At 32.1% G+C, this 12,448-nt stretch overlaps 1 protein-coding gene across 3 annotated transcripts in view; it reads left to right on the top strand.

The window, feature by feature from the left end:
- The window catches only part of LOC143045098 (serine/threonine-protein kinase SBK1-like), a 64,008-nt gene extending 53,240 nt beyond the window's left edge, over nucleotides 1–10,768 (top strand). Inside the window, exons 3-4 of one of the 3 annotated variants that reach the window (XM_076217394.1) lie at nucleotides 6,139–6,248; nucleotides 9,607–10,768. In XM_076217394.1, coding sequence (XP_076073509.1) covers nucleotides 6,218–6,248; nucleotides 9,607–10,676 — 1,101 coding nt within the window. In that variant the 5' untranslated portion in view covers nucleotides 6,139–6,217 and the 3' untranslated portion in view covers nucleotides 10,677–10,768. Of the gene's footprint in view, nucleotides 1–6,138; nucleotides 6,249–7,667; nucleotides 7,805–9,606 lie in introns of those variants that run through there. The other 2 variants (XM_076217397.1, XM_076217396.1) reach the window with 2 other exon arrangements.
- Nucleotides 10,769–12,448: the final 1,680 nt, after the last annotated feature.

The raw sequence follows: 12,448 nt of genomic DNA on the forward strand, positions 1-12,448 counted from the left end.
CTTTGATAGTTGCTATATACCACCTACACTCCTCAGTGTAAGAATTGGATTTACAAGCTTACAAATTTATAGTCGAGCCCCCGCAAGTCTTAAACCGATGTAACAAGATCTCTACTTTAAATGATTTATACTGTCTAAAAACACAATAACAAAATAACACGTTAGACTTCCAGCCTCGAGATTAATGATGCCAAATACAGTATATTGGCCTGAAATTTTCATAAAGCCTTCATTAGAAGGCTGGACACTTTGCAGCTTGTATTGCAATTATGAATTAAGCTTCACGACTTGGAGACTCACTGAAAACTGCCCAAAAACTTTGATAGTGTGGCTTAAAGTTGTCAGTTTTAAAACAAAAATAGTAAAAATGTTTCAGTTAGTTAAAAGACATTGCAATATATGATTTAGAGCTTTACCGAAATAAGTTGTAATAACACTTGATAAATTGTGTTCTCCTGAAACGCTTATCTTTATTTTCTTACGAATAAACGAATGTTAGAGGAGTTAAAAGGGGCCTTTAAATTACGTTTTAAGATTTGACACATACAGTATTTTTAGACATTTCAATTCCTGTCCTTGTTTGGAAACTTATCCAAATTACGTTTTAAGATTTGACACATACAGTATTTTTAGACATTTCAATTCCTGTCCTTGTTTGGAAACTTATCCAATTTAAGACCTCATCGTACATTTCCAACAATCCTTCCTCAAGTCAGTAGAAAAAAAATACTGTATTCAGGGAAGTAAAATGAAACTTTTTGATGCTGCTTCTATAGGATGTTTTTCAAAATATCTCGTATGAGGTAAAAAAAAACTTAAGGATGGTTGGTCAACTTTAACTTAAACGAACCAATTATATCTAACGACAAACTACGAGAATGACAGCAGCATACCGTAAACAATTACAGAATAAACTGTCTGGAACTAATAATGGTTGCATAACACATTTTATCTATTATACCTTCAATAAAGAACGAACTATTTTCATCATGGTATTAATATAGAGACAATTATGGATTATATCACTGGTTGCTTATTTGCTCGACTTTGAATCAGAGCTTTATATTCCTCCTGGTAACTGGAGACTTTCCTTATATATTTAATAGCTTCCTTTATTTTTAATATCGTTCGAACAAAAGAGGCCAATTAAATTGGTTTTTATGTTTCTATTGAAATTTATTTACGACAATTATCTAGGATGGCTATTGTATCAAAGGACTCTTGTAGTAGGAGTTAAAGTTATAAATAGGTTTTCAAGGGAAATAGATTTTAAATGTCAGATTTCGAACAATAAGTTAGAATATCAACTTGTAAATTAATTGATGTGATGTTATTGGATAGACAAAATTCAAAACTATATCTGTGTATATACAGTTATATATATGGACTGAAAACAACTCTGTTGAATAAATATGTCAAGGTGAATAGGCTTATATTCTATGTTATTATTATGTTAATAACTCAGTTGAAGAAATATGTCAAGGCGATTATAATTAAGATGATTTCAGTAAACATTTCTTTTTGATACAGAAAACTTACTAACATTCTCTACTATTGACGCTGTCGAAACGATAACATCATCCATCAAAATGTGTTATTGCGATAAATTAAAAGTTTTGATGTTTTTGCAAAATGGTATTGAATTGTTTTTAATTTTTAGATCTTCAGAAATTGAAATAGTCTACATCTTATAACACTGGTTTAGTATACATGTACGACATCAAATATTTTTTTAAGACAAGACTGTAAACCAACTAATTTTGCAACTTCCGCGAAAAGAAAAATAACGCGAATATAAATCTCGCAAATATGTAAATTATGAATCTTTCATTATTTAACTAAATGAAAATAGCTAAATTAAATCGCTGCGAAAAGGGCTAGTAAAGGCTAAACGCTGAATAAAGTATAAAGCGAAAATAATTTGGTTTACAGTATATTACTGTAAAAAAAAGATGAAGATTGGAATCTCAAATGCATGGATCATCTGCTATCGTTTTTAATGCGATTTTTTGTGAAGCATCGGTATCTAAAATAAAATATGAAAATTTAAAAATCCTCTTCAGATTTATACCAAAGGAAAGGGCAGAATTGTGAATGATGAAAATGTATAAGAGGAATTTTTAAATTGAATGTGAATCCCCTTTCTTTTGTGGGGTTAGCCAGCGTTACTGCTGGTGTTAATATTCTTTCAGGCTTTTGATTTGCACTAACATGATTGAGTTTTTAATATTATCGAACAGATTTGTTTTCGTACGAACGTTCTACGTTTAGTTTTAACATATATCGATATAAAAATATCGGGAAAGTTTGTTATGCCTATCTCTTACCATTGTTGCACTTTAGGGAATTTTGTGTCGACGGTAGACTTTCTGTGGTTTTCTACTTGGGGACATTTTGACCTTGACATGGTACTTAACGACACTTTTCTTTATTTGAAATCTTGTAGACTTCTATTTTATTATTATTGATATTCTATCTTTTTAATTAACATATAAATAAAGTCTAAGCAGGGCTTTGCATTCTGATCGAGACATTTGTTATGCGTATCAAATAATTTAATAATGATTAACTTTAATAGCATTATTATGACTTTATCAGATAATTGATTTATCTTGCATCTTAGTATAAAGACCTTTCTTTGACCTTTAATGGTTTACTTTTACAAATTGTGACTTGGATGGAGTGTTGTCTCATTGGCACTCATACCACATCTTCTTATACAATGTACCCAGGTACATGCTAATTAATAGATGTCCTTGCTTTCGCCATAACTCACGATGGTTCTCCCAATCAAAGGATACTTATACGAAAAGCCTCGGTCACACCTTGCCGGATAGCACGAACGGACGCCTAACGGATGAAAATAAAAGTTGTCCGTTGACAAAATTGTTATCCGTTGGGAGTCCGTTGGTGTACTGACCGAATAAAACGGACGTGTAACGGATGCATAACGGACACATCGGATATGCAACGTACGAGAAACGGACACGTATCGGACAGAACGGATGTCGAACGTACATGTACATCCAACGGACGAGTACCGCATAAAACGGACACCTAACGTAAGCGTACCGGATAAAACGGATGAACAAGATATACGGAAAAATCAAAGGCGACAATAATAATACATTTATATTCAAAATGTCTCTGTGTAACTGGTTTTGGTTTGTTCTTCAAAATTCCGCCCAAGGGCAGTGTCTAGCCTGAATAAAAACTGCTTGATTGTGAAGACGGGCCTATACTCTAAGATCGATTATGAATAATAAGAATTCATGAACCTTAAAGAATCTGACATACTAATAATTGTCATTTCTGACGCAAAATTTTCTATTGGCATTTATCCGTTTCAGATCCGTTCATCATCTCTTTTATCCGTTATACGTCCGGTAGAAGTCCGTTGCCAGACCTCCAACGGATGTTTAACGGACACGTAACGGATACAAAACGGAAACGATACGGACGAGTACCGTACAAAACGGACGCCTAACGGACGTTCAACGAACATTTTATCCGTTGGACGTCCGTTCAAAGTTTTGAACATGCTCAAAATTTTCCACCGGACATGACGGACGTTGACGGATAAAATGTACGCTTAACGGACATGCAACGGATATGGACGGACGATCTAACGGATTAGAACGGACGTCTAACGGACATGAACGGATTGAAAAAAAAGTTATCCGTTAGGCGTCCTTTCGAGCTATCCGGCAAGGTATGACAGAGGCTTTAAACACATTAATACACATACTTAGAAAAGTATAATCCTTCTGAAGTCGTGTGTTAAGAAGTGTGTTTTGAATAAGGATTTAGAAACTGCGTGTTTAACAATTTGTGGTAGACATTGATATTATGTATTGGAAAAACTTAGAAAAGTATAATCCTTCCGAAGTCATGTGTTAAAAAATGTGTTTAACATACGTATGAACAAGTATGGATTTGGGAACTGCGTGTTTTAACAATTTGTGGTGGACAGTGTTGTTCTGTTTTTGAAAATTTGAAACGACAAGTTTGAAAAGACAAATCATCTTAATGAACTACTGCAAGAAATTTAAGCATCTACGTGTGCATTAAATGAAATAGTTTTCAATATATGTACGTATTGCGAATATTGATGTAAATTATGAAGCATAATAAATTTGAGGTAGGGACAATTTGCCGGGAATATTTTTCATTCGATAAGATAGGTAAATCATGTTTTAAATAGCCCGATAGATGCTAATTATAGTATATGAAAACACGTCACATCTTCTATTTTCATACCTTGAACAGGTATTCCTACAAAAACAAGGCCAAAACTATTGATTTTTTAATATTGATTTTATTTTATTATTAACATCCTTTATGCAAGATACCATACCACGTAACTTGTCAAGGAGCCAAATAATATCGAATCAATTCAAATCGTGCTTTTTTAATTCTGAATATATGTATATCTGTATTTGTCCTGGTCTTTTAAGGTTTTATCGTCTATAAAATAAGATAAGATAGTACATGTATATATTTTAAACGGAGAACATCTTACATCAGTTGGTCATAGATCACCCTGTGTTACTAACACATGTTATATTGCCTTATCTTGCATTTTAACACATCGGCCCTTCGTTGTAATACAGATTCAACAGCTTCTTGATGTTTTACCTGCAATCAACTTGAAGATTTGTAGTGCAATTTTATTGTTCCTCAAACAAAAAGTGTAAACATCTGAAAAAACATTCTTTAAAATTGCTTGAGTCTGGTTTAAAATTGAGGGAAATGATTTCATATTGTATTTCATGAAACTGTTGAAGATATCTCATATAGAAGTTCTTATCATGAACTAAGTCGTGTAAAACATAAGTTACTCGTTGCATACATAATGTGTTATAATTATGATGTTAAGATTAAAGTTATGTTTTGCTACGCAACAGTAAGAACGGAATAACTAAAAACAAAAAGTCGAAAAAAGACGAACAAAAGCATTGTAAAAATACATGCAATAAAGTTGAAGAAGAATATTCAACGCTTCATAATACAAAAAATATATAACATTTAAGATGTGTGACCGAATGCTACCCACCCTTTTCCCCAACTAAAAAATACCACAAAACCGGAAAGGACTATGGACCATCGGAAGGGTCATAGCAAATTATTTTATGCTATCACTTAAAGTGGTAACAATTGGGACTTTTAACTTTCTGTTATCAGTTTAAAAAAAGGATAAAATCCATGATTTCCCTTTTTCTAAAAAATGGAAAGTAAATCAGCTCAATTGTGTCCGTTTTAGCGTAGATTATAGTATTGAATTGGACCGAGTTGAAGGAAAAAAGGGGAAATTATCACTGAGGGTCAAATATTTTTTCATGATTTTTTAAGAGCGAGTGGTCAAAATAGGAAAGTCAAATACCCATCTTGAAATGTGCAAAGATTAACCAGGTTTTGGTGCTACTAAAGACTTAACTGACCAACCTTAATAAAAAGTTCCAAATTTTTCATTGATACATGAAGTTTACTTAGATAATTGTCAATTATTTTTCACTTCATATCCACATTTTAGTCGAGTTACATAATATAGTTGAATCTGTTTATGTCCTGAATGCAGCTTGAAGTACTTTTAACCAGACACATTAAACAGTTATAATTCAACCTCGATATTATTAAATTAGCTATAATAACTCAATATGTTTTCTTGCGTATGTCACTTATTAAAAAGGTTTACGACATTTCCCTAATGGTTCAACCAGTGTCCTGTACATGCATATCAAATATTACTTTGAAAAGTTCAATGTTCGTGAAAAATTATTAAGTAAAAACCGATTATTCAGTGGTATTCTCCAACCTTGAAAAAAAAATGCATTGAACACGAATCTTAGATTCAGTTCTTCTGTCTAATACAAATTTAATGATTTTCTCAAGTTAAATAACATGGCAATTATAACACATTATGTCAATCTAACCAAGATTGGCTGTTTGACATTTCAAAAAAATCTTTCATCCTTTTTCCAATAGATTTTCTACATAGTAATACAAGCTGTCGTAGTGTAACATCAGGCTCAGAGATAAACTATTTTTCTAATAAAACTATTAGCCTGTACAGAGATTAACAATAAGAAATCGACTTTCTATTCCATCAATATGATAAAGTTGTTTTCGGTTTTGCAGTTCGTGTGAAGTCCTGGGAAGTTATGGCTTAGGTTTTATTTCTGCTGGATAATTATTCATCATCATTAGATGTAATGCGATGTTATTTACAAGTCAAATCACTTTTCCAGGTAAGGACTTTTGTTTGATTTATATTCATCTTTCCTGTTGAGGGAAAAATCTCTAAGGTATTGCTAACACTCCTTGGTTGGAATATAATTCTGGAAACTATTTGGAACACTGCATTATTTTGAATATCAGTTAATTGCCAACTATTCGCCTAACGTAAGTCATTATTTCCTAATTTTGAAAAAATGATTTTAGAATATATTTAAATAGCGCCATCTTATTTTTTTCTTTTGTTGTATCTTAGGTTTTTTTTCTTCAATCGGCGAAATGTAAATGTTACCTTTCCAGAAATCATATATGAAAATAAAAGTTGGAGAAAAAAGTAGGAAAATTTCCCAAATATCAACTTTTGAATCTGAAGGTCAACTAACTGGTAAAATATTGCAAATGAAAAAAAAAAAGGTATAGAGTTGTGTTGGTTTATTCTACATTGGCTAGAGGTAAAGATGTTTAACCCCGCCGCATTTTTGAGACTGTCTTAAGTCAGGAGCCTCTGGTCTTTTTTAATCTTGTATGCTTTTTAATTTTGGTTCATTTATGTTTTGAAGTTTAGTATAAAGTCCATTTTCACTGAAGTAAAATTGAGAATGGAAATGGGGAATGTGTCAAAGAGACAACAACCCGACCATAGAACAGATAACAGCAGAAGGTCACCAACAGTTCGTGAATGCAGCGAGAAATTCCCGCTCCCGGAGTCGTCCTTCAGCTGGCCCCTTAACAAATATTTATACTAATTCAGTGATAATGAACTCCATACTAAACTCCAAATTGTACACAAGAAACTAAAATTAAAAATAATACAAGACTAACAAAGGCCAGAGGCTCCTGACTTGGGACAGGCGCAAATTAGTATACATTTTATTAAGGGGCCATCTGGAGCCCAACTCCGGGTGCGGGATTGATGACCCATTGGTGGATTTCGGCCGTTATTTGCTCTTTGGTCGTTTTTTTTTTTTTGTCTCTTTGACAGATTCCCCATTCTTCATTTTATAGAGAAGCATCAATAAATTTCAGTAACGTGAACTTTGGCGAGCAACATTTCTCTCTGACCATGACTCCAAATAAATATCTTATTAGATTATTTCCGCTTATGGTGCTGTAGCGTTGTAATGAATAATATCAATAGTTGTATTTAAGTGGACATAATCAATAAACAACAATAATAGAAATGACTTCGTGTATCCATAATTATTTATATTTATTAAAGTTATTTACAAAAATAACGTGAATAAATACGTAAAATTTTTTTTTTTCTAAATATGGATCATCAAAACTGAAATCGATTTTATCACTTCGGAAGCCATATGTGCTTCGTCACGTCACGTAGTTGTGAAAATGATGACGTTTCGTTAAGACTATGTCATCGAGGATAAGTAGGTTGCCTAAGCATATATAGTCAGCGAAGGGATAGTAACTGTCATATCAAATCTCGCTTCAAATCAGGAAGGTAGTTACGGAATATAGGAAGTAAATTATTGTCATTTGGAACTAAGCTTTTACATTAATAGTTCAGTATTGGAATATTATATATCATTGAAAATTTATTATTTAGCATAAGGTAAGCAAATATTCGTTGATAATGAAATGCATAAGTGCAACATGTGCTTTTGGAAATATCTAAATTATTTAACTTCCATGCAAATGTTGATACTTGTTCTAATAGTACGTGCACTATATATATGATAAACTGTAATTAAAGCTCTTTGAGTTGTATATTTTTTTAATTTTATTTTATGTCAACTTATTTATATGAATTAAAAAAAAAAGCAATTGTGTATTCGCATGCTTAATATCAGATAAAGCATGGTTATTGTATTGATAACCTTAGAAGGTGGCAGGATAGGCCAATGAAGTTAAGCAAAGATATAGAGACAGAACTACACATGGCTGACGCAACAAGTTGAAATAAACTTAATTTCTTTGATAAAATTTAAAAAAAATATAGAATATCTTTGACCTTATTTTTTTCTACACTAGAATATTAATTACAATTTATTTTCTATTACAATTCAAAAAGTCTTAAAAAGATACTCAACGTAAAAGAAACTTATGAAAATAAGTTGTAAGAAGCTGAACATGTGTTTTACTTGTATGCCTATCAAAAGGGTCATAAGAATATAACATAATTCAGTTAAAGTAAACTGTGCATTAGGGAGTTTAAACTCTGAAAACTTTACAATATTAGTTTTGAGAAAAAATTTCCAAGGCCATTAAAACAAGTATAAGAATAAGCATAAGTACAAACATTACCTACGCAACAGATGGTTAAACGTTTTATTTCATTGCGTAACTAATTGCTATTTGTAAGATTCGTAATTGGTGGTGCTGTAGAAATACATAGAATACACGGTGCTGTTTATTATTTTTTTTTAGAAGATTCATATTGTTAATCTTTGATTGTATGTAGGTTGTTGTTGTTTTTTTTTTAACTTTTTTCTTGGCAGAATATTGGAACTTGCCGATTTTTTTTTTAATGAGTATAGCCTAGACAGAAGAAGGGTCGAGGCATAACAATGATCATACTGTAATTGTAGTTCGAAAAACATTTTAAACCATAAATTTCGAATAAATTGTTTCAGAAATTTCTTGTTTTAAACTTCTATATCTTTTTAGATAACATAAATACTATAACTTCTATCAAACTGGGGTTTACTGTGCATGTTGCTCTGTGTTTGTTTAATCTACATTGGCTAGATGTATTAAGGGGAGGGGTTGAGATCTCACTAAAGATGTTTAACCCGGCCGAATTTTAGCCCTGGCCCCAGTCAGTCTTGAATAATTCTTATATTTAAGTTCATTAAGGAGTTAAGTAGGATGTCCATTTTAACTGTACCAGACATAAGTACACATTTGTGTTTAGGGACCAGCTGATTTTCTCGTTGTGTTGAAGACCCATTGGTGTCCTTCGGTTGTTTTTTACTCTTTGGTCGGGTTGTTGTCTCTTTGACACATTCCCCATTTCCATTTTCTATTTAAAAAAAATAACAGGTCCAGGGGCAAAGAAAAAAATAATTTAGATAACAATCTGCAAGAATTTCTGACTTTTAAAATTCATACGATTTCCCCCCGAAGATTTTGATAAATTATATTACATATAGGTAATAATTATACATACATTGAAATAACTGACTGTGAAACATATATTTTCAATTCTTTCACTATGACGTGAAAATGTTTCATCAATAGGTTGTAATCATTGATTTTGATTGTATTATTGTATTATTTGCATTGAGATTGATAGCTACAGCTGCTGCACATATACATATATATGTATATACCAACGCAAACATGAACATGTAAAATAAAAAAATGAATAAAACAAGTGACATTATGACATGTTTTTTTTTAATTTTATTTCAGATGTGAAGCTTACAAAAACAATAACGATGAGTAACAACACTTCGAACATTCCAAGATCGCCTAGATTAAGCACACCTGATAATCTCCTTCAATTATGTTTACGAGATCATTACGATATTTTGCGAGAACTTGGAAGAGGAACATACGGTAAAGTTGTTTTGGCTAAATGTAGAGAAACTGGAACTAATATTGCCCTGAAAATCCTTCCAAAGACACACGTTAAACTGAAGGAATTTCAAAGGGAATTTAACCTTAGCTACTTTCTATCGCCTCATACTAATATAGTTGACACTTACAATGTTGCATTCGAAACTAGAGTTTCGTTTGTATTCGTACAAGAATTTGCGCCTTTCGGTGACCTTTTTGATCTCATTTCGCCACAGGAAGGAATGTCAGAAAAAGACTCAAAAACCGTCATGAAACAAATTTCGTCTGCACTCGACTTCGTGCACAGCAAGCAACTGGTACATCGAGACATCAAACCTGAAAACATTCTTGTGTTTGAAAAAGACTTCAGTAAAGTTAAACTTATGGATTTCGGCATGTCGAGAAAAGAAGGTACAATAGTGCGAAAAGTGAATGGATCCATTCCATACACACCGCCAGAAGTTTGTGATGCCGTCCGAAACGAAAGCATCAGTGTTTCTTCTTCCGGTGATATGTTTGCATATGGAGTATTGCTCTTCTGTATGTTGACGGGGAATTTTCCGTGGGAAAACGCAGACATTAGTGACATTTACTATAACGAATTCATTCAATGGCAACGACGAAAAACGACCAAAATTCCATCCCAATGGCGTAAATTCACCCCTCGTTTAATGAGGTTCTTTCGGAAAGCACTTGACTGTAAACCAGAAAGACGTTGTGAGGTAAAGGACATAAGTAAATACATTAACGACAATTGGTTACGCCAAACCAAAACATCAAATGACAGTGATTTTGAAGATGACGTCACGGATAGTGATCACATGGACAAATTAACAAATATTCTACAAGACCACGGTATTGAAACGAAAGTAGATAAACGACTGCGGGAGCGGAGAATTTCAGAATGGTTGCTACAATCATAATATAACAATACATCCCTCACCAAAGAGCTTTCATTAAAGTATATATTCATAAAATTTATTTCAAAATAAACAAATATTTGTCATATTTTAAATGGCTTTTTTTTTTGCATTTTGACAAAAACGAAATAGAAATTTTGAGGTATAAATCAATTAAACAGCAACCTTACAACAGTAACAACACAAAACATCATACATTTCACGAAGATTTAACACAAGCTTTCATTACCTCACACCAATCTTTTCTGTTAAGACTGCTAGCCTATTCAGCTCATACATTTCTATTAATTGGAAATGATTGAAGTTTAATAACGAGGCAACAATATGTCAAGCACTAAATCGTTAATGATCCATCGCTGTTGTCAGTGCAAAAGTGTATTCTTCACGACCCAAACACTACGTCATTATTTGTATCAAAATACAGAAGAAAAAAACTGAAAAAAAACTTTGCTAAGGATTCTATATCCTAATGATGTAGAAGCTTCGAATTCAGTTCAGACTTCGTAACGTTCAATGAAGGTTTGACTAAGGATTGAGGTTGCAAAATGTGATCAATACACAAAATGTAATAAGATATAAAACATACATATGAATCTATAAAAAAAATGTACCAAGTAGTTTAAATTTTAGTGTCAATAAAAACGTAATGTCAGCTGATCTCAAACATAGACTTTGCATTATAAATGACGTCTTATATAACCGTATTAAAAGTTTTCCTATTTGTGAGATACTGATGTAAACCTAAGTTTTAAAATTGTTTTTCATTACGCAATCGGAAACATCGTAATAACCAGATGAGCGTTCAATAACTCCTGAGTAAGGTAACAAAACTCATAGACACGCTATATGTTCCTTCACATTTGTTTCAGAATTATAGGACCTTTGTTTATCATATTGTCTTCTAAGTAGTTTATGTATGGATGTTAAATAATACATAAATCAAATTTCATTAGATGCAACAATGGATTTTTTATATATGTTCTTTTACTTTTCAAAGAGAAAGGCTTCTATATGAAGATGAAATTATGTTACCAATATTATGATGCTACACAGGGAGAAGTAACTAAATAATAAGAAAATCATATTATGTTTTAATGCACGCTGTTTAACCAAACATAAAGTATTTATGTGCTAAAATGCTCCATCTATTTTGAACATATGTGTAAATAACTGAGCACATCCAATTATTTACACTTCAAAATTAGCCTTTACTTTCTAAAATCAATAAAACAAACACAAGGTTGGATACTAAATGGCGCAGTGACCACCTCTTAAATTCTATTTCTTATACAAAATGTATCTGATCTGCATGTTTAGTCCATCAAACTAAATAACAAAAGTCCTATCAAAAACACAAGATGACAGAATCTTGGACAATACTTTCTGCAACAAAAAAATCTACAAAATAAATACAACACATTTAAATACTGTTCTATATAAAACTTGAATACAAATATTTTGTATACAAAAAAAAAATGAAAATAAACTTCTACCTATACATGTATATATATATGACGTGCGCGTATGTGGTTACTACTCAGTCCTCGATAACTAAAAACCCGTGCAATTTTCTTTTATACTGACCGCCAAACCGGTTAACGGCAATAGTATACAACTTATACAAAATCTCCTTTATCAAATTAATGCGCAATCTTTCAAATACCTTCCGCGTACAGCACATACATTCATCAACGTTTGAGTAAGGCTTTAAGACTTTTAACACGCTAAACTTTCTTAAATTTCATTTTTAAACTACTAGTATACCACATCCCCTT

The sequence above is a fragment of the Mytilus galloprovincialis genome, chromosome 9 (assembly GCF_965363235.1).
Source record: "Mytilus galloprovincialis chromosome 9, xbMytGall1.hap1.1, whole genome shotgun sequence".
NCBI classification, from domain to species: Eukaryota; Metazoa; Mollusca; class Bivalvia; order Mytilida; family Mytilidae; genus Mytilus; species Mytilus galloprovincialis.